Consider the following 23955-nt stretch of genomic DNA (forward strand, 5'->3'; position numbering starts at 1 on the left):
ATACAAAAATATAATATATATATATATATATATATATATATATATATATATATATTAAAAGGTAATAAAAGATGCCTGGTTCAAAGTACAACAGTGGAGTACTTTGGGGTCAGAAGGTTAGCAGATGTCCCGAAGACACACTCTGCTTCAATTTAAATGGAACAATCTCTTGGTCAGATTTCTGTTATGATAACAAAATACCTAAGAAACACACCTTTTAAAGACAGAGATTTGTTTCAATTTACATTTTTTGAGGTTACAGTCCAATTTCAAATGGTAAATTGCTTTGGAACACTAATATTTTATCTAATAAAAGCAAAGCTCACTTCATTGAATCTAGAAGCAAAGTAAGGAAGGCAATGTAGGTCCAACAGCCTCCTTCAAGCACATATTTGCAAATATGTAGGGATTTCCACTACTCACAGCTGAAAGTTCCACTTACCTGTAAGTTGACTTTGGAGACTGAGCTTGTAAATACAGTTCTTTGGGGGTCTCTTGTCCAAACCATAGCAAGTGACCAGGAATATTGTACTCAGGGGTGACATTTGAGCATCTGGGAATGCAGTTCAATGGTAGAGCACTTGTTTTAGCATATTTGAGGCCCTGGGTTCAAGTCCAAACACAGAAACAGGGAAGAAGAGAAATGGAGAAGGAGGAGAATGGGACAGAGAAGGAGGAGGAAGGCAAGGAGCAGAAAGAAAGGAGGAGGGAGGGAGGGAGGGAGGAAGGGAGGGAGGGAGGGAGGGCCAGAGGGAGGGAAGAGGATGGGGAGAAAGTGAGGGCAGGTGGTAACATTTGTACAATGTTGAAAGAAAATGGAGAAGGATTAATTGATAATTGAGAAATTCTAGGAGTCAACAACAAAATAAAACGTCTTTAGCAGAGCATGTCTGAAGCATTTCAGGAGCAGCAAGGCAGACTTTGTAGTTGGAAAACATAAATAAGCTCAAGGGTTAGTTCTAAGGTTGAGAGGCATCTGTGCATGTGTATGTGTGGGGGCGGGGCCCTAATGATTTTAGTGTTTAGGAAGAAGGAAGTGGAAATTGTGGAGCGCTGATCATGGGTGTCATGAGCTGCACTGCAGTCCCACCGCTCAGGAGGCTAAGGCAGGAGGCCTGAATTCTTGGCCAGCTTGGGCTACATAGCAAGCCTCTGAAAAACAAACAAATGAAATAAAAAGAAAATAAAGGTATGACTTACACTGATTGATGTATAGAAAATGAGCTGAGGAGGCAGGAATTAGAGCTGAGGTGATGCTCAGACTCAGCTATTTGGAAGACTGAGGACTGAGGATGCTCAAGGCCAGTGAAAACCACTCAAACCAGCTAGCAGTGAGGGAACAAACAGAGCTGTTTTAATAATCCAAGCAGGTGTCAACAAGCGCTTCCAAGATGAGGAGTAACGTGCACATGGCGGTGATGGCACGTGGCTACAGGATGAACCTATTTAGAAGGCAGAGCTAGCAGAGCACCCTATTAGACTGAGTGTAATTACATGACAGGGACTAAAGTCTGAGCTCTAAGTCTGAAGACTAAGATAATGAGCTTCACTGAGCTGAAGAAGAAAGGGAAATGTGAATGAAGAGAAATTAAGTTTTAGAAGCGTGAATTTTAAAATGAGTATACATTGAGGCAGAGACTGCAAGACACCTGAATACCAAATTTGGACAACAGTGAAGGTACTTCCATCAAACGGAATCATAACCAACAAAATTGATAAGAATGTCCATGCTGAAAGAGTAGTCGAGCGCACACTGGAACAGGTAAACCAACTGTAGAATGTCCAGCCATGCACACGAGATTATAGGTCAAGGCACATCCTTTGGCCTTCTCTCCCTCTCTTTCTTGGATTACAGAGTCTTTCAGCTTTCTTTTCTTTGCATATTTGTTTGCTGCTTTTGTTAATGCTAAGTTTTCTCCATCCCAGGACACATAGCTGTAGACAGTAGCCATTTCGGACAGAATATAAAAGTCCAGAGTTTGCTACCAACAGCTAACCCACCCTCTCTCCCTGAAAGTCTGGTGAGCTAGTGTATGGTGGGGGCGGGGGGGGCAGCCACAGCTTGGTAGGGAGTCTTCTTTCTTGTTGTTGTTGGTTCTTCTTGAGGCAGTGGAGGGGGAAGAGTGTCGGCGGGGGTAAGACGTGGTCTTATAATATTTGGGGTTAGACTTTGGTCTTAACGAGATACTTAGGGTTGCTGTATAATAAAAGTTTACTTATCTAAGTTACTGAACTGACCTGCCTTCTGTGATCCTCTGAGGCCAGAAACTTCAGTTTCTGGCACTTAGCACCTCATTCTAAAAACAGCAAAGAATTAAGTAAATAGCTGGAACTGCTGAGTTCTAACTTATGTCTGCTAGTCTGAGGTAGCAGGAAGAAAAAACACTTAGAGAAGTTATTATAGAGTTTATTACTAAGTGTAAAAAGTTTCCTATGAAAGCTATCTAAGGGGAAAAGTGGAAAGGTCCTGAGTGGGGAAAAGGAAAACTTCTATCTGGAAAATGGGAAAAAATTCTATTCTATATACTAATCTAAGTGGAAAAAGGTAAAAATTTCTATTCTATCTCTCCATTGTATCTATCCTATCTCTTTGTCCTCAGTACTTATACATCTTTAAGAATACATGATTACATGTTACAAAGTTCATCACAAGTTCACACCAAAAATCAAATTATAAATTGAAATAGAAGTTTACAACAGAGAATGTTTACATGCATTAGGAGTAATTATCTGGCTAAACATCCATCACCTGTCTGGCTCCACAAGTTCACTGAAGGTTTAAAACTATAACTAAGTTATTAGTGACGTTTTGTATAGATAAACTTAGGGAATATTTTATCTTCTGTCCTAGCACCTAAAATAAATCGTTAGTTCCCTTTTAATGACCTTTGGTTAATTGTTTTACAACCTCTTGGAATGTGCTCTGAGTAGGAGAAAGTCTGGTTACTATCTAAGAGCAATTAACTGATGACACTTGAGAGACTGACAGAGTTCTCATTATAGTTTTGACTATCAGAAAGGGACCTAATAGCAGTTCCATTATAAAAGAGCTTAATAATAATCATTGATATAATTTTAGAAATTCTTAGAGGATCATCATTAAGACTTAAGAAGTCATCTATTTGTCTATATAGCATCACCACAAGACAGTACATCTTCGTGGATCTGCAGAGATCTGCTCCAAAGGGGTGTGCTATTGCTTAGTGATTGTTACATATGTTTAATAATAATAATAATAATAATAATAATAATAATAATAATAATAATAGGAAAAGCATATTAACAGCAGGAATCTTTCCTAAAATAAGTCCCTTACAGCCTTGCTGAATAAGGGCTCACTTGTTGCAGATTATATAATAATCCAAGGCAAGCTATTTCAGGATGATCACCTGCTAATTATTAGCTTGTCCCATTATGGCTCCTGACAAGCTAGTTTGTGGTTTTTGGACTCTCTTTTATTGGGCTGCACAAGGATTTGCAACATTTATTTTCCTTACTTCACATAGTTCCACAGCCTTGCACTCCCATCTTCATATGTAAATTGACTCTTGCAGAGGTGGAGATGTATATATTTCTAATTTTTATGAGCTACCTGCCTCTAGTATGATGCTACTGGTTGCAAAATTGATAAAAGATAGCTAAAATTATAAAAATTTCCTTGATGAACAAACACATCACTGATATGGTCCCCAATTTTAGTACACAGTAGATCCTAAAGCTGCCATATGGAGATAAAAGTTTTATCCAAATTAGACACATAAATTAGATATGTACCTAAAAGTGTACTAGATCAGGCTGTACAATGTGTAACCAAACTCATCTTCAAATTTCATATAGTCCAGACAGTCCTCCTCGAACTCTGGAATCTTCCTGCATCAGCTTTCCAGTACTGGGATACAAGTATAAGCCACACTGCCCAGATTAAACTCAAGGTTTTTAAAGAGAGTTCAGCAAACAAGCAGTGAACATGCATGGGCTCCCTCAGCTCAGAACATGATTACAGGCCAGAGGGATGAAGCCTTCAAAGTCTGCAGAGAAGCAGTCAGGAGGGAAGGATATAGGTCTTGATTTGACTGGTAACCTGTGATAATCATTCCAGATGATGATTGGCAGACAGGAATGAGCCAGGCTGGTCAGGTCTCTTGTGGACTTCACTGACAAAGATGAGGTTGTCTTTGATTATGGTAACTAAGGGAGAGCCTACTGTTTCCAGTTGGAAGTACTATCTTGATATGAAACTCAATGCAGCTTTAGGACTAGCATATGAATCAAATTTCATTTCTTTATGAAGGTCAATTGATTTAATCTTATCACCTTGGCCAATGTGTCAAAATGTATGTTAAAAGGAACTTTTACTAAGATAATTAAACCAATGATTTGTTTTTGCTATAATGTAAAATTTAATGTATTCTGAGGAAAGAAGTGATTATAAAATGTTATCATAAACTTTAATTAGACCCAGAAGCTTAATGCGACTGATTTATGTGTTTAAAAGTCACACTAGAATAAACTAGTGTGAACACTGGCATTTTAATATTAAATGACAGAGATTCTCTTTTCTATTTTTCTTAAACCTTTCTATTTTTTTCTTTGTTTAAAGTAAATACATTTTGGGATTCTAAATGAAGACCTTGAATAGATATAAAATTTAGAGTCTTAAAAAGCATACCTATCTGCTGTTTGTTTCTGTACATATCAGATTACATTATATAAAACTAACTGGAAAGAATTCACAGGATATTTTCAGTTGCATTTTATTGCAGAAAATGCATTTTATATCTCCCTTGCTACATAAATATGAATCTGGCTCCAAGTCTGGATCAGACTCACTGAAGGGCCAGTGGGTGCCATGTGTAAAGCGCATCAGGAGCATTGGGCGGTGCCCACCATCTGTCACTGAGCATTGTCATTTCAGCTGGGCAGCCCTGGCTACGCTGCAGCAGGCTATTGTTTGTGGGGAAAGCTGATATTAGGAGGAGATGTGATAAGAATGCCTTAAAGGAAGATAATTGAATTCTCTCTGGTTTTTGGCACTTGCATCTTGTATCTCTCTGTAGTTTATCACTTTAGAGTCCTTTATTCATTCTTTTTATAAAATCCCATTATTTAAAAATTGAGGGCAGAGTGATGGCATGTAGGGGCTTAGTATATTAGTCTGATGCTCAGTGATAACCCTTTATCCACTGCTACTCAGCAAACCCCATTTTATTGAAAAGATAAGAAAACCTACAGAAAATAATGAAATATAAATTATTAGCCCAGGATTCACTTCAAACATTTTTCAATTGTTACAACAAGTTTCTTTTTTACATAGTGTGAGGACATTTTAAACATATGTCAATGTTGTGGGGAGAGGAGTAGGCATGTTTTATTAAATTCTGCTCTTTCTAACACGGTTTAGCTGGCTCCTCTTTATAAAGTGTTTATAATATCTCTGAATAAACAAATGGAGATGCATAATAATAACCACATAAAGTCTCACTGTAGACTCTAGGATCTCATTCATGCTTTTATTAAATTAAAAACTTCACAGTACATCATTGGGAACACAAAATACTCAAGTATTTCTATGCTGGCCATAGCAGGGAATACAGAATAACTTTCTCTTTAAAAATCAAATGATTATTGTAACATTAAAATAATCTCATGGCATTGATTTCTGTTTTTTTGAGGAAATGCTCTACTTTTAATCTGAATTTTAAGATTATGAACATGAAACATGAACATGAAAGTAGAATCAACAGTTAAAATATGTGGAAAATTTAACCAATAACAAGGATACTATAGTGAAAATGTATTCATATTTGTGAAAATGTCTCAAAAGAAACTAAGGAGCAAAAAGTATCTACTTTTCTTTACACATAAATACATAAAATTATCATTCAAAGCTCACTTAGCTATAATTTTTAATTTTATAAAACTTTCTCTAACCCTTGCTCCCAAATTTGCGTGGAAACAAACCTTCTCCTATGTGCATCTTCTGTGTTAGACTTCTTTTGCCTAGCTGCAGTGAGGACAGGCATAGAGTTTGTGATCTCTCTGTTTCCTCTCTTCCTTCTGCAGGGAAGAGGATGGAAGCAGAAGCATCAGATGGCTATAGGCGCCTAGCCATGTAGTAGCAAAAATACCAGCTGAACGTATTTTTGGTCAGGTACAAAGAAACAAATGGCTGTTGGTTTCCCCAAATGTTGTTTACCCTTCTGATATTCTTCTCCAAACCATCATGTATAAATACGTATGGTATTTACTTCATTGTACAGCTGAGCACTAACAACAAGGTTTACAGGCATGGTTGTTTACTCATTATGAGGGTATTGAATTTTTTAACTGAATGGATCTGAGACTACCTTAGTGGATACCTTTAGGATAAATCTTGCTAAAAAGAGATTTTCTAGAAACAGAATGGTTTAAGGGAGTGGGGAGAGGAAGAGAGGGAGAGGGGAGGGAGGGACATGGGAGAGAGGAAGAGGGGAGAGTGGGAGGGGAAAACCATTTTACTCCCCTGACATTAGCATGTTCATGAAGATGGTGCCTTGGTGATCTAATCAGCTCTTGATTGGTCTACTTCCTAATACTAGCACAAATTTCAACATGACTTTGGAACCACAGAAAACTGAACTATATGAAGAAACAAAAATAATATCCAACACCATCTCTGAAAGCTACCAGCCACTACAATTTCTTCCAGGAGGCAATGAAGTAATTTATACAACCAATTCATTGTCAATCAATTTCTGGTCATGAGTGTAATATATTAAAACGTTGAGAGAATATTTGACATACAAGTTACATAAAACAGTGTTGCAGGGGTAATTGAGCTGCACTCAGAGCTCTGGTACGTTATTCATACAGTTCCAAATCATCTCACCCAAAAATTCAAAGAAGTATAATATAAACAATTTGAGGAAAATATGTGATAATATGATTACAGATTGGATTTTATTAAAGTTAGAATATTGAGAAGAGAACAAAAATTAAAGTTGGAACTGGAAAAATTAAGGAAAAATACCCACTGTACCAAAACTGACTTGCATTCATATCTTCTTTATACTACTTAATGTCTGAGTGACTCTTAAATGTTAATAACCTCTTTGTTCTACAGGTTTTATACTCTATTATGAGACTGACTTATAAAATTCTTAGAATATTATACTTAATGTGTGCATACTTGCATGCTCAAATATTTAGCAAACAAGTCTGAAGTTTCATTTATTCATTTCATTTAGGACATAGCTTATTTTAAACCATTATGAAACTTAAAATAACATAATCTATGAGTCTGTAACAAATAGTATATTTAAGGTTATAAAACAAAATGAAAATTCAGTGAATAGAAAAATAAACATAGCCAAACTTCCAAATAATAGGACATATTTATCCAGAAAAGATAAATAATATTCAACATAGTAAGACACTAACCCTGTTTCCATCAGCTTCTTCATTTGTGAATAGGGAGAAGCATTTGTTTCTGAGAGAGGAAATGACAATTTGTGGTTCATAATGAGTCTTGATAAAGATTATCTGTTATCGTTAAACTGAAAGCCATGATCATTAACCATCTGATCATATTTCAGACTGTGAGAGAGGTTAACTATCTAATGGTGGCACAGATGCCTCTCAGGAGTTCAATGAAAAGTTACCTCTATGGTAACTCTTTTATAGTTAACTTAGATGACTAACCCTTAGAAACAAACTTATGGTTATTTTAAAATGTATTTTTTATTGAAAGGCAATGCAATATACTATTCAAACAGTTGAGTAGCAGTTAGCGTGCATGCACTGCATGTATGGTTGGGTACTACATGAGTTTTCAGTCATGATAAATAAAATGGTGGTTCCATAGGATGATTGAGGAGGTAAAAAGTCTGTAGTCTAATGACATCATAACACAATACTCACATCTCTGGTGATATTGACGTATACAAATCTATCTTACTTGCATGTGTATAAAAATATGGCACAATGCAATGTACAGTAAATAATCCTTAATTACTGATTTATACAGTCATGATATTGCATGTTTGTCATCTTAGAGTCTATTCCTACTTAAGAAATAAGTTACTGTATTTATATTCTTTGTTATACCACCAACAGCCCCCCCACACACACACACATACACACACTACAGAATTTGCTTATTGTATCAAGAGACCAAGGGGATGTTTACCCTCTATCTAGACTTGTGTAAGTCTCTGATGTTTCCTTAAGTGGCCAATTAGCTAAATACTTGTTTATTAAACCATGTTTACATTTTTAAGTGTTGGTAGTGTGGCTGGGAATGCTGAGAGTTCCTCCACAGGGAAGTTAGGTGCTGTGGTTGTGGCTCATTAAAGGTCTCCTTCACGGTTCCTCACAGTGTGGCCCCAATGACATGAGAAAGTCCATGGGTTTTTACAGGCTTTAATGTCATGGCAGGTGGTGGTTGGATCTGGATGTGCACCCTGCTCCCCAAAACCCAAAGCAGACCTGAGTTAAATAGGGAGGGAGGGAGGGAGGGATGGAGGGAGGGAGGGAGGGAGGGAGGGAGGGAGGGGAGAGGGGCTGGGGAAGAATGCTTAATTGCCTCCACCCTCCAGCCTTCAGGCATTTTATTAGTATGTAAATCTCTCTAGGGCCTGAGGCCTGTTCCTCATGACTGTTGGCTATAGACCTCTCTGTGGGAGGGATTGTGGAGGGCTGAACCTAAATGAAAAGAACCAGGGCCCTGGAGCAGAGCTGAACTCCTGCCATCCAATAATGGTCTGGGGTTCCAGGTTTATGCTTGACCAAGCACCCAGCTGCTTTTCACAGCCCACCGCCCCACAATTAAGGAATATATATATATTGTAATTATAGATTGAAATCTGCACATTTTCTCCACTTTACCTATGTAGAAATTGAGGCATGAGATTTAAGTAGTAGAGTGTTACATAAAATTGGGCACTATGGGTTAGAGTCAGTCCTCTTAGCAAGCATTCAATGCTGTGTCACACTTATTCTAGAGCAATGTTGACTTGGGTTTTCTTCTACCTCATCTATTACATTTACATATAAATCCTAAAAGGCTCAAAGTTGATGACTCCATAACCCATAGAACATTTTAGGTTATAAAACACAATGCCAGTTCAATAGATAAAGAAATATTACAAAAGTTCAAAATAATCAAAACACTTATCTGAAAATATAAGTAATATTCAATAATAGTTTGTCAGTTGTAAGTTCTGTCATGCAGTTGTCCTTCTAAATCTTATGTATACAAATGAAACCATCAAGCATGGGTAGTTAGAAAGTTGGGACTTTTTACCCTCTAGAATTCAAGGAGGTGGGAGGAAACTGATGTGCTCCTAAAAGTTAATCATGAAAGAAGAAGAAAAAGTCTTTCCAGAAACTCATGTCTAAGAAGTGTCAGGTAAAGAAGGTTCAGGGTGTTTACATTTTCAATAGTGTTGAAGAATAGGAAAGGATGTGGCAGGGAAGAACATTTAGCGTTTGGAGGAGGAAGGATTTTAGCAGACAGCACAGGTGGATGAACTGGAGGAAAGGCACAGTTTTTATGGATTTCACATAGTGAAGCACTGGGGAGTAAGAAATAAATGGAGAATATTTCAAAGAGAACATTAATTAAATGTAAAAAGATGAGCATCAACAAGATTACCTTAAAATAACTTTTAGCACATATATATATATATATATATATATATATATATATATATGTTTATCATTAGAACTGAGTAAAAATTAGTAATGTTCATCATTAGCTTATATTATGCCAAAAGACATGAAATGGATCTCTAATGTATTTTTGGGTAAATTCTAAGAATTATGACCATGAATCTCCTTTTATTTAACTTGATTAATTCAAGGTTGAAAATCCTCTATTCTTGAGAAAAGAGCACATTTCTTCATTTTTTCCCCTGGTAAAAGAATGGTATCTTAGTTTTGTTTCTGATGTGGCACAACACACTAAGACAAAAGCAGTTTAGTGGGTAAAGGCTTTTTCTATTTCTAGCTCACAGTTTTAGTTTAGAGTGGCAGGAGCTTGGGACAGGTGATCATGTTGCATCCACAGTGTAGAAAGGAACGGAAGTGGGGCGGGGGGGGGATGAATTTATGACCATGTGCCATTCAGCTTGTCTTTCTTCATTCTGTCCCAGCCCAGGCAGTGAAATGGTGCAATATATATCCAGGGTATATCTTCCCACCTCAGGTAGCCAGCGATATTAAGAAAATTTTTATAGCCCTGCCCATGGGCCAAGCTAATCTAGACACATCCTCACTGAGACACCCTTCCCAGGTGATTCCAGACAGTGTCAAGTAATCAAAACTAGCTAACCACCACAAGGAACAACAACATCACTGAAGTTGGTGGCTCTCTGAACCATGTCATGATGCTAAGTCACAGTGTGCCCTTAATTTTGAAATAATTTGCAGTTTTATTCAAAATGTTCTGTTCAAGCTATGCCAGAAAAAGAAGCAAAGTATAATAAATGCACTAAACTGAGTAAATCTAAACAAATGCTATTTAAATAACTAAATAACCATCTTTGAACTCACACTGAAAGGTATAAATTCTTTTGTTCAGATAATGTCCAAGTCAAGTAAGTTTGGACTTCTAGGAATATTAAAATTTGTCCACTGTAGAACTTATAATTGACACCTGTGTTGGCTCTGTTCTTAACTATTTGTAGGTTCAGACTAATTGCAATAATGTTCTAAAGGCTTCATTAATTCATCAGACTTATAGATGGGTGTGGGGGCACATGGTAGTGGGAGATGCTGCTAAAACTCTAGGAATATTCACTCTTAGAAGCACAAGAATCCAGCTTTCGATCAGACTTAGAGCTGAGCTGAAAACACTAGCAGAGTTCTGCTCTAGTGTTTCAAGATGGAATTATTCACCAATAGATTTTTCTGTGGTTGGTCCATTCAGTTCTTTGCACCTTTGAGAAAGGAAAAAAAAATACTTATTTTTACACTGATTGCTAACCTTTGCCTGTTAGAAGTCAAAGAATAAATATTGAGAAGCAGGAAGGAGCTGAGGACTGAGAAGCACCTAAGCTATGCTTCTGCCTTCGGAAGGGAGCACCTGCTACGGGAACTACTCACTGGTAATGATGTGCAGATTCTCCTGTCCAGACAAACCTTGCTCAGAGCTAGGCTGAGTCTTCTTTATCTGCCTTGGTTTTTATGTTTTGTTCCCAACATATCATAGGGTTGTAGGCAGAGTTAATGTTACTTTTAGTTACTTTTTCAGGCTTGGGATAACAGTCAAGACTGCAGACATTTTAGTGGTAGGAACTGGCCCCTCATGAGCTTGCATGTGTCAACAGAATAATATGTAGAAATAATTTACAACTGTGAGTGTAGTATTTACCCTATGAACACACCTTTCTAAGTTTTCTGTCAATGAAGATCTTCTTTTAAAGAGATTGCATAACATTCTGGCACAGATGTTTACTTGGAAGCTTTCATTGATTAACTTCAAAGTTTGGAAGAAAGAAATTTCAGCTACTCTACCAGATTGAATCTCATATTCAATATTCCTATAAAATGGAAAAAATGCGACAGTGACAATTGGGAGATTGAACTGGAAGCTTTTATACTAATAGATATGCCTAACTAACTTATCTAAGAGGGATTAATAAAATAGAAGTTTGCACACCTTAGATTTAGGTTGATCTTTATATTGAAAACTAATCAGAGTAGATTATTGTATACTTGTTTGCATGTAAGGATCAATTTTAGTGATCACTATTGATGAATGGGTGAATAAATAAGAAACATCACATGACTTGCGCTCAGAGAAATTGATCCTTTAGACTGATTCTGAAGTCTTTACTGGTTTTGCCTTGTATTTTCTTTTTATCCTTCAAAATAAGTAAACAATTTGAAATTGGTACTTTGAAGCTGCTCTTATATCCTCAGCTCTCTTGTTCTTGATCAGAGCTTTCCCCACTCAGTCATGACAGAGAGCAAGGTCCAGTTAATGGAAATGGCAGGCTGCTTGGATAAGAGTGCTTACAGAGGATAGTTCTTATAATTAGACCTGAAAAATTCAAGGAAGATTTTACCAACCTGGAATTGGTTAGAAATTCTTCACCTTGATAGTAAAAATCACTGAATGGATAAAAGTTAAATCTGGAATCAGGTTTTTATTAAAGGATATAAGGAAGTGGCATACTACTATAGAAATGTAAGAATACCATATTTCTGTTGCATGGTTTATTATACCAACATATTTAATTAACACATATGATATTACCAATTAACATGGAAAGCAATTGATAAGATTTAAATTTATTTCTAATTTAAATAAAAAGATGAAAATTAATAGTGTGAACTTCATTCTAGAGAGCTATATATTTACCACAGGAGCAGAAGAGATAGTCAGAAGAAAGAATAAATTAGAAGATAAGGAAAGCTTTATAAAATTTTCATTGAAATATAACATGAGCCATTAATATTTATTTGAAGGGAAATTTGATTTTTGAAGGCAGAAGTTAAATGTAACTAATGAGGAAGAATAGAAAATAGTTAGATATTCTAATCACAAAATAAGTCAAAGATGTAGAGAAATCACTCACAAACTAAAAATTCAGTCACTTTCATATTGGTGCCAAGGTATTCACAACCTCTAACTGAGGAGAGGATTCAGTGAGATGTTTCCAGAGCAGTCAACTTAAAATATGGGAAAGGAAGCCATGGCTGCCATTGTCGGGATAGAAGTAAAGTTCTGTTCACACTGCTGTAAGGTTCCACAGCTCTCCACAGTTTTAGAAATCCAGTTAGCAAAGAGGCTTAAAATTACATCTGTATACGTATTTTGTGATTCATAACTCTATGCAACTTTTGCAACTCTATGACATGAAAAGGAAGCATGATCTTTTCAGCATTATTCCTTTCTGGAACACCAGTGGGGCACTGTATATGTTAACTTGTAGGGGGAAATATGGCTCATTCTTTTTTATTGAATACTTATGTGCAACAAAGCAGTAGAAAAGAACTATGCTGGCGAGCTTAAGGGAGTCCCAAGAATTCTTGAAGAATGAAAACAGCCTAGTTTATGCCATGTTTTATTTCTATTTTAAATAAAAAAAAATTGATTAGCACTTCCATTTTAAAGAGGTTTGTTGGGGACTTGAAAGGCTGACTCAGAGCAGGGACAAGAGAGAGAAGGCAGGGGGTGGGAGGGAGAGAGGGAAGAAGGGGCAGAGAACAAACATGGCAGAGAGATAGTTAATTTGTGACAATTTCAAATTGTAGGAAAACAGAATGCTAACTCCACATTCTGTGTGTTCCTACCTTCCAAGTTAATCACCATTAGTAAAGTAGTTTGTAGAATCAAGGTGGGCATGGTGTCCAAGGGAGGAGGGGTGAATACAAGGCTTCACTCTATCTGAGAACTTAGGATGTATTCTAGTTCAGCTTCAAATTCATGGTGATCCACCTGCCTCAGCCATGCAGTGCTGGAATTCCAGTTGTGAACCACCTTGCCCAGTATGGTTCAGACTTTTAAAATGTGGTCATAAAAAAGCAAATATTATCTTAATAAAATGAATATACATATATGATATTTTATGAATTGTTATTTTCATGTAAATTGTAAAGGTACCTCCTTCCTAAGAATATGGCTGCTTAAACAATACTTGACCAGTGACATTGTGAATGGACACATTAACACTAGAGGGAAAAATTTCACCCTAGACAAAGAACTACAGGCAACTCACTGAAGAGAGAATAAATAAGTCAAGAATGAGCCTCCTATGCTATCGAATGCTAAGTGGTCAGCCCTGAAGTCATGTGCATACAAGTGGTGTTAATCAGACTCAGTGGGCTACATTTACATATTTATGCATGTGTGTGCAACAATAATAATCCTTAAATAATAATAATATCCTTAAATCCTTAAATCCTTAAATAATAATCCTTAAAAAGGCCATAGATTTGAGGAGTGAGGGGTCACACAGAAGTCAAAGGGAAAAAGAAAAGCATCTCTAAACTGTTTATTGAACAGTCACTTCACTTTAAGACATTGGTTCAAGAGATTAGTGTAAAGAGACAATGAAGTAAATTACTAAAGACTCAAAGACACAATGCAAACACAGCAAAAGCCAAGGAATGGGATGCAGTGTAGCTTCAATAGAGCTGTGGTTTCCATGAACTACTGGCAAGCTTCTGAAACCCACAAGAGCCTGAAGCCTTGCCAACAGCCCAGTGAAGCAAGTCACAGGCAGGGCCTGCATTTCCTGTGATGGCTCACACTAGTAGAAAGGAACGTAGAGATAACTGAGGTCAGATCTTACCACAGTGCCTTCACAGAGTAAACATCATACATGTCAAGAATCGTCCTCACTGTTGTTTGTACTCTTACTCAAATTCTATTTTTTGATTGATAAAATATACAAGTATCTCAAGTGTTTATGAGCTCCTTATATATTTTCTTTCTAACATCTCATTAAAAGCACCTAAACATGCAGAAAAATGGGAGGACTTTATAGGGAGTCCATTTCTTTTCTGATCTACTTATCAAGCCAAGTTTGTTTGTTTATATCACAAACACTAATCCTTTCTCAGTCTCCCCTCACAGGGTCTCTCCCCCATGCTCCCTCCCCTTCTTCTCTGAGACAGTGTGACCTCCTCTAGGTATCCCCCTCCTACCTTGGCATGTCAAGTCTCTGCAAGATTAGGTGCATCCTCTTCCCCTGTGGCCAGACAGGGCAGCCTTGGAGACTCAATTGCAATGTCTGCTATGTATGTGCAGGGGGCCTAGGTCCAGCCTGTTGGTGGCTTTAGTCTTAAAGAGCTCCCAGGGCTGAAACCCTGAGTTCAGTTCTTAGGATTCATATGGCAGACAGTGACTTGTTGGGACCCACATGATAGACATAAGGACTGTTCTGGTAGCTATCTTCTGACCTTCACATGTGCATCATGTCAGATGTACATCACAGCAAATAAATTAAAATAAATATAAATAAACCACAAAACTCAGTTCATTCAAATATGGGGAAGAGTTGGGTTAGTAGTATAATTTTCCTTCCAGAGATGGACAACATCACAACTTTTTAAGAAATATTGTGCAATGGGTTTCATTTTATGTACTCAATTATTTATTAACATTATTACACACTAATTGTATTTACTTTCATATTTTTTAAGCTAGGCTCCTGCATCTTCTTACCATGCTTTATTTCTTGAATTTGACCATTTCTTTATTTTGGGGCATTACCTCTATCTGTAGGCTCATTTGGTGTTAACCTTTGAATAATCCATTTCTCCAAAAACCATTGGTTGATATTTAGAAGCTAAGATGTGGGCCCAGATCTGCTTATTGCCAAAAAAATAAAATAAATAAATAAATAAATAAGTAAATAAATAAATAAATCAGCTAGTAGATTCCCCTTTTCCTTTTTTCTTTCTTCTTCTGATCTCGCTCCACCCCTCTCTAAATGTATCTTTAATCCCTTTTTAAAACTTATTTTTATTATTCATTAATCTTTTTTTTTTTTTACAGTCCAGTCATTATCCCCCTCCTGGTCTGCCCTCCGACTGTTACTCATCCCACTCCTCCTCCTCTGTCTCCAAGAGGATGTTCCCACAAACCACCACTTCTACCCCACCAGACCCCTTCTTAAGGCCTCAAGTCTCTTGAGGGTTAGGTGTTTTTTCTCCTACTGGGGCAAGATCAGCCAGTACTCAGCTGTATATGTGTCTGGGGCTTCATATCAGCTAGTGTATGCTGCCTGCTTCAGGAGCCAGTGTCCGAGAGATCCGAGGGGTCCAGGTACGTTGAGACTGCTGGTCTTTCTATGGCATTGCCCTCTTCCTCAGCTTTTTTTCAGCCCCTCCCCAATTCAACCACAGGGGTCCCTGACCTCCGGCCACTGGTTGGGTGCAAGTGTCTGCATCTGACTCTTCAGTTGCCGGTTGTGCCTCTCAGAAGGCAGCCATGCCAGGCTCCTATCTGCAAGAATATCATAGCATCAGCAACGGTGTCAGACTGTGGAGCCTCCGCTTGAGCTGGATCCCAATTTGGGCTGGTCACTGAACCTCCGTTCCCTCAGTCTCTTCTCCATTTTTGTCCCTGTAGTTCTTGTAGACAGGAACAATTCTGGGTCAGAGTTTTTGAGTATGGGATGGGAATCCAATCCTTCCACTTGATGCTCTGTCTTTGTACCGGAGGTGGACTCTTCCCACTGTAAGGCAATTCATCTAAGGTCCCTCCCTTTAAATCCTCAGAGTCTTTCATCTCCCAGGTCTCTGGTACATTTTAGAGAGTGCCCCCACCTCCTACTTCCTGAGTTTGCCTATTTTCATTCTTTTTGCTGGTCCTCAGGGCTTCACTCCTGTTCCCCTCCCAATACCTGAGCATGTTCCCTTTTTCCTTTCCATGTCCCCTTTCCCACTCAGGTCCCTCCTTCCCTCTTCCCTTTGTGATTGCTTTCTTTTTCCACTCAAGAGGGATTGAGGCATTCTCACTAGGGACCTTTGGCTCCTTAACCTTCTTAAATTCTGTGGATTGTATCCTGAGTATTCTGTACTTTTTTTGGCTAATATACACTTATTAGTGAGTTCATACCATGCATGTAGTTTTGGGTCTGAGTTACATCACTTAGGAGGATATTTTCTAGTTCCACCCATTTGCTTGCAAAACTCAGGATCTCTTCTTTCTTAATAGCTGAGTAGTATTCCATTGTATAAATGAACCACATTTTCTGTACCTATTCTTCTGTTGTGAGACATCTGGGTTGTTTCCAGCTTCTGGCTATCACAAATAAGGCTGCCATGAACATAGTGGAACATGTGCCCCTGTGGCATGGTGGGACATCTTTTGGGTATATGCCCAAGAGTAGTATAGCTGGGTCTTCAGGTAGATCTATTTGCAACTTTTTGAGGAACCTCTAGATTGATTTCCAGAGTGGTTGTACCAGTTTATAATCCCAAAAGCAATGGAGGAATGTTCCTCTTTCTCCACATCTTCACCAACATGTGTCAGCTGAATTTTATCTTAGCTATTCTGATTGGTGTAAGGTGGAATCTCAGGGTCTTCTTGATTTGCATTTCCCTGATGACTAAGGACTCTGAACAGTTCTTTAGATGCTTCTCAACCCTTTGAGATTCCTCTGTTGTGAATTCTCTGCTTAGTTCTATACCCTATTTTTTGATTGGGTTGGTTTTGTTTTTTGTTTTTTTAATTTTTTTTTTTTTGAGTTTAGTTTCTTTATTTATTTTGGGTACTAGCCTTCTATCAGATGTGGGGTCAGTGGAGATTTTTTCCCCAATCTGTAAGTTGCCAATTTGTCCTATTAACTATGTCCTTTATGTTATAGAAGCTTTTCAGTTTCATGAGGTCCAATTTATCAATTCTTGGTCTTAGGGCCTGAGCCACTAGAGTACTTTTTAGGAAATCTCTGCCTCCTGCTGCCCCATGCCAGTGAGTTCGAAGCTCTTTCCCATTTTGTCTTCTATTAGATTCAGTGTATCTGGTTATATGTTGAGATCCTTGAATCCACTTGGACTTGAGCTTTGCGCAAGATGACAAATATGTATCTATTTTCCATCCATGTTTTACCTGTCTCCAGTTTTCCTTCAAACTCCTCTGCAGTGTCTTCCCCTCCATATCCTCTATGAACTTGCTTTCACTCTGGATGTCATTTTTGTGTCTTAGGTGTGAAGAGGTCATGAATGTATAGCACATTTTCTTGGTGGTAATTGTTCTTCGTCTTTATCTCACCATCTCGTCAGCTTTTGTGCCTCTATATTGTTCCTGTTACTAATGCATGATTCTGTCCTCTTTGCTGGCAGCCCTTCATAAGAGGCCTGCCTCCTCATTTCCTCTCATCTATTGAGAGTGGTTCTGAGTTCTGGTGTTCCTGGAGCTAACCTACTCTATTCTGTAACCTGTGTTACCTGGACCCTGCAGCCTTTCAGTAATATCATTGTGATATCTGCCAAGGTCCCTGGAGTTGAGAGCTTCCACCTCTGGTTTACTTCTTTCAAACTTGAATCAATTCTGGTGAGCTAGTCATCTCAGAATGTCCAGGATTCCTCCTGAAATTTCACAACCACATTAGATTTCCTCTTACCATGTGGGGATCAGTTTGTTCTGTAAGACTTCAGAAGCGGATCCTGGATTTTCTAAGAAGTCTGTAACCGAACTTCCTTACTCCTTGACCATCCTAATGATATTCTTCATATCATTGTGGTCTTCCTTTTTCTGTCCCTAGGCCAAGGAGCCAGGGGAGATGGAGCCTGGGCTACTCGAAGAGCCCAACCTGGTTCTCTTTTGGCCTCCACTAGTCTGCTCTTTAATTCTGGTTTTCATTCAGTTGGACAGAGTTCTTCTCATCACAGGATCTTCTCACCATATAGCCCATGTGCCAAGTCCTCCAGACTCTTACTTCCTAGATACCTAAATGCCACTCACGATGCAGGAGGCTATACCCTTCCAAGTAGAAAGTTACTTTTATGTTTTTTTTCTATATTTTTATAACTTTGTTCTTGAAATTTGCATATCTTTGTTCTTGAATTTTTTCTCCTTGAAGAAAGTGTGTGTATAGAGTCACAGAATTATTCACCCTTTTTCAAAAGATGAATTAAGGTTTATTAAATGCCTATATATGTTTTTTTTTCAATTTTGCACATTTAAAACCTCAAGATGAAAATATTTATTAACTGCTACTGATTTGTCTTTGTTAAACTTGGTAAATATCAGAAATGAGGTGATTTCTATTCAGTCATCCTTAGGAAGCCACTGCTGTATCCTAAGTAGCAGCATCAGGAACTAGGGGCAATGATAAGTGAGAGATGAAGTTTTAATATTTCACAATATCATACAACCACATTAGCACACATATCTGCAAGTGAATGTATGTATGCAGGAGCATGTGTGTGGTCTTTTGGAAGCCATTCACATAACCACAGTGATTGTTATGGATTCCCTTAGACATCTCAGTTCACACTTGTTCATGAATGCATCACTCTAGACTGCAGCACAGAACTCCAAGTTCTCTGTACTGGGTACTCACCTCTCATGATGTCATGCTGAAGCTTAGGGAGCCTGGTGAAGGTTTGTTGATGCCTCCATTGCCACTTTCACCCCACTAAGGTCATGTTCTGGTGAGTCACATGGACTAAAGCCAACCCAATGAAGGAAGAAGCTGCTTCCTTTTCCTGGCTTTATACCACTGTCACTTCATTTGGATCACTGGTGTGTTTGTCTCTTCTGACATCATGTAGGAGAATGGTCTTTTGCCTCTTCTCCCATAATGCAGTGTTCAAGATCTCTCTATGCATGGGATGGGAAGAAGATGAATAATGTAATACAGAACCTATCCAAAATACAGAGAAACCATCCAGAGTGTATAAGAGCCAACTATCAAGTACCTTCGTGTAGAACTAGAGATGGACCACTCAACTCACTAGTCTCTTATTGAGTATATTTTTGTGCCCAAAGAGGTTTCCTGGTATTTTGCAGTTACAGCTCTTGACAATCTGCTCCATCATTGCTCACAGTGCCTGCTTTTCTGAAATCCAATAATAAATACAACTTAGTTAAAATCTCACCATTTGCTACTTTTTAAAATCTAACATAATTATTTAAATGCATTTTTATGTACTAGATATTTATTTTGTTATGTATTGCCTCTGATTATCTTCTAAAGGGACAGACCAAATTGCTACATTAGGGACTATTTCATTTGTTTTAGCTAAGTCATGGGAAAGCATGATTGTAATTGTTTATTTTCTGATTGTCTTTGTTCTAGGAAACAAATCAAGATCTACAATGACCCCAGATAATCTTTTACCAGGAACTTTAAAAACTCAGACCCAATAGATAGTGCTTAACCTACACATGTGTTTTTTTAGAACACAAGATGTTTTTTTTCTTCTTTCTAAGTCACTCGATAAAGATTTATAAAGTTGTAAAGTCAAGTAGTCAATGCTGTAGAATAATATGCATCCTTGGACAGGTCAGGGATTTTGCATAATGAAGATAGATTTGTTAATGTCTAATTTGTAGATAGTTAAAACAACAGAAGGCAGAATAACTTAATTTTTGAAAAAGAAAATGAAATATCACATTTCTAAAAAATACAGCTTAAAATAATACACACTGAAATGCTATCTATTCTATTTAAATATTTTACAATGTGCAATCCTTTAATTTATTAAAGTATAAACAAAATATCTGATTTCTAACTATTTTTAATTATTTGAAATGCTTGTTGAATGGTCTAGTCTAGAAACTTAAAATTATCTAGTATTTATTTTTTTACATAATAATTGTAGTGAAAGTATACATACTAAGAAAAATATAAAGCTAAATTCTTATTATACAGTTTATTTTGATGTTACTATTTCACACTTTGCCATGTGTATGACTTTTTACAAACTGATCCTGTGTTGTAGAAACTGCCATGTAACCTGCTTTCTTCTTTGAATATAGAATGATGCATCTGGGATTTCATGAATTATGCTCAATGGCATAATATTTTAGCGATCTTGGTTGAAATTGTTTTCTTCATTTCTTCTTAGAGCAAAACAAATTTTAAATTTGAGGCATTTGAGGGCCACACAAGAGATATGGGTTGAGATATGCAGTCAGGGTTTAGCTTTGGAGGTTGGGTCTGTCTGTTCATACAATAGGGAACAGGTGGCTTCCTGCTGTCTCCTGGTTTTGAAGTTTTCTTTTCCTTTCTTTCCTCATTTTTCTCAGCCTCCTTTTCCCATCCCATCCTTCCTCTTCCCCCATTTTTAGATGATATAATCTTCTGTGGTGTTCCCTCTGGGATGGTCTCACAGGTGGGACCTGCACTCAACCTCCTGTCCATGGTCCCCTCATATACCATAATTCAGATATCCAGAATTTCCCAGAGAACTCTGAGCTGAAATGCTGGCCTTACCTATCGAACACCTACTGATACTATTGATTTCACTTTGGTTTTGGCTTCACTGTCTTCCCTATCTGCCAGCTTAGCAACAAAATTAAAATGCACTTAACATTTTATTCAGAATTTGACTGTTTTTAATGAAAAGATTATTTTGTGAATCTCTTCTGCCATATGATGAAGGTCAAGAATATTTACTTTGAAAGATTAAAACTATGTCATGTGTATTTATATTTGTATATTTATTACAGGGAAATGGTGCTCTATTTAATTTAAATGTTTTTGAACAGCCTATTAGCCAACTGTCAGTGAAATTTCTTTTAAAAGTCTATATTATAATATCATAGTATAGAATATAATCTTTAAACTCTATTTTGAATATTTGCTAAATGTGAGTCATATTTTCTTTTGCATTAATCGACCCTATAGACATTGTTTCATTTATAGAAATATCAAGTGAGAAATAAAATGTCCCTTATTCACATGATGAGATGCATATCTGACATTGCACATTGTTAAAAGTTCACAATAGGAAATATTTTATAATTAAGATTGCATCTACAACATATTCCTTTTTCAGGTAAGTGTATCAGATTAGGACCCTAGTGGGTATAGTTGTTTTCTTATAACCACAGGGGGAGTAGTCACTAAGCCTTATTATTTTATAGGCTATCCTAATGTAGTCTAACTTGTGTATTTTTGGAATAGATTTTATTATGCATGTTTAAGGTACACAACAATTTTGTGGGATATATGTGGACAATAAAATGGTAACAATGGCCAAGCAAATTAATATGCCTATCATCTCATAGACAAACCAATTTTTCACTTGCTTTTTGTTTTTGACAAAAGCAGCTAAAATCTATTCATTTGGCAGAAATCCCATGTGTGGTGCAATTTTATTAATTAGTGCTTTCATGCTGTACATTATCTCCCCACATGTCTTTATCGTTCATCTCTGTTGTTCTTAACCAGTGGGATGTACCTTCCTATTGCCCATGCTCACACTCCTTGGGTCCAGGCTTACTCTCTATCTTTCTATATTTGAGGTTTAAAAAAAATCTACACACTATTAAGATTATTTTATGTAGTACAATGTCCTCCAATTTCTGGCTTATTTGTTATAGCACTATGTGACAAATATCAGAGTCTCCTTGTCAAAGATTTAATATTTCGATGTATAGACTTTCACTGTATGTTGGTTAGACACCTGTGCTTCTATCTTACCATTTTAATAGTACTACAGTGATTGAATATGAAGCTGCATATATCCTTTTAATAATGTGGTAAATTCCATTCTCTGGTAATATGCAAAATATTGGTTGTGTACATAGAAGAGGGATTGTTGCATCTTAAGGTAGATAGTTTTGTTTTTAATATCTTTAAGAACCATGGTTCTGTTTTGCACAATGGATTTAAACTTTCTCTTCTCCACACCCTCACCAGCATTTACATTTTTCAGTCTTTTAAGACTTTTTGGTACTAGCTTTTTCTACATGAAGGATGATCCTATGTCCTTGCTGCTCATCTCTGATGGTCAATGACACTGACTGTCTTTCCATGAACCTGTGGTCTACTTGTCTGTTGTTACAACTATACTTCTTCAGATAGTTTGCTGTCACTGTTTAATTTAGTTTTGCTTGTGTAAGGCTTGGCCTTTGGCTAATGTTAGTGCAAGTCTACATGAACACAGCAATATGGCAAGTTGTTCATAGGCTATATGCAACATAAAATATCCTCAGAACTAATAGTTTTCTGGCAGTTGTGTATTTGTTTAACAATAACTACAGTACCTAAGTTAATAGGCAATATAAGCCTATCTGTGAATTGTTGCTATGTATAATGACTTTGGTAAATATTTGACTCATAACTTTCAGAAAGCTTGTACAAATATACACGAGCCAAATATAGGCACAATTACAGTAGTGACTTAAGTGTCTGCATTAATATTATACTATCAGTTTTAATATGTTTGTTCTTGTGTTTGAGCAAACTATATCTCATTTATTTTAAGTATTCTATATATCAATGAAATGTATTTCCTGACAAGATGTTTTCTCAACTCTTATTAAAAGATTTAATTTTATTTATGTTTATGTCTACATGTGTGAGTATATGTCACATGTGTGAGAGGCCCTAGAAAGGCCAGAGGAGGATTGTAGTTTTCTAGGAGCTGGAGTTACCACCCATGGGGAGTCACCTGACTTCAGTGCTGGGAAATGAATTGAGATCCTCTGGAAGAGCAGCAATGCCCTTAACCATTGGCTTCTCTCTCCAGCACCTTCTGTCAACTCTTCCATCCAACAATGACTTTGGAAAGTCAGTTGACAAGATCTAAAAGGCGATACAATAGAAATGAGAGAACTGTTCCCAATTCATTTTTCTGTTATGTTATAGCACAACCAAAATCAATTTTGCATATTATGTTAGGATTTTTAAAAACAATATTGTATTTCCATTGTATGAATTGACTGGACATTATTAATGTAATCCTATATCTTGTATTGTAGTGAATGGACATCCAATACTCAAGAGAGCTAACATCCGGACTGTTGGCAAGTTGGTGGCTAGATCCATAAGAGAAAGAAAAATGAGACAATTTTATAAATCATGAGAACTGGAATAAAATTTTCAACACAGTGTTCCATTAAATAGTTGATCTTATCTCCTCAGAAATGCATAATAGTAATGAACACAAAATGGTTTGCTATCAACAGGATAAAAGGCAAACTCTTTGCATACGCAAAGGGGGATGTTGACAAGTTAGTTCATCATGTATAAGTAAGTTTGGATGAGTGGTCTTTATCTTCCTCATTAAACATCTGCTAATCATGATGACATGAAGCTGTGAAGTGTCACTTATTGCTGCTCATTGGACTGAAGTCTGTTGTGCTCCACTGCTAATAAAGGTTACAAACTTTGGAATTCTTAGTTTCAAAATTCCCTGTTCTGATATCTTAAATTTTAATTTATAATTTTTAATTCTTTAAAGATTCTATCAGTGTGATATTTTGCTGAAACAAAACATTTCAAATAGTTTGTCAGAATGTGTCTCATCACTTAAGTCTTTTTGAATTGCTTCTGAAAA

The 23955-nt window shown here is 37.0% G+C and overlaps 1 protein-coding gene across 1 annotated transcript in view; it reads left to right on the forward strand.

Annotated features, from left to right (window-relative positions):
• Positions 1–23706, forward strand: part of Iqcm (IQ motif containing M) — a 424110-nt gene extending 400404 nt beyond the window's left edge. Inside the window, exon 14 of the mRNA XM_034522869.2 lies at positions 23378–23706. Coding sequence (XP_034378760.1) covers positions 23378–23481 — 104 coding nt within the window. The 3' untranslated portion in view covers positions 23482–23706. The remainder of the gene's footprint in view (positions 1–23377) is intronic.
• The last annotated feature ends 249 nt before the right edge of the window (positions 23707–23955 follow it).

Source organism: Arvicanthis niloticus, chromosome 18 (assembly GCF_011762505.2).
Source record: "Arvicanthis niloticus isolate mArvNil1 chromosome 18, mArvNil1.pat.X, whole genome shotgun sequence".
Classification (NCBI taxonomy): domain Eukaryota; kingdom Metazoa; phylum Chordata; class Mammalia; order Rodentia; family Muridae; genus Arvicanthis; species Arvicanthis niloticus.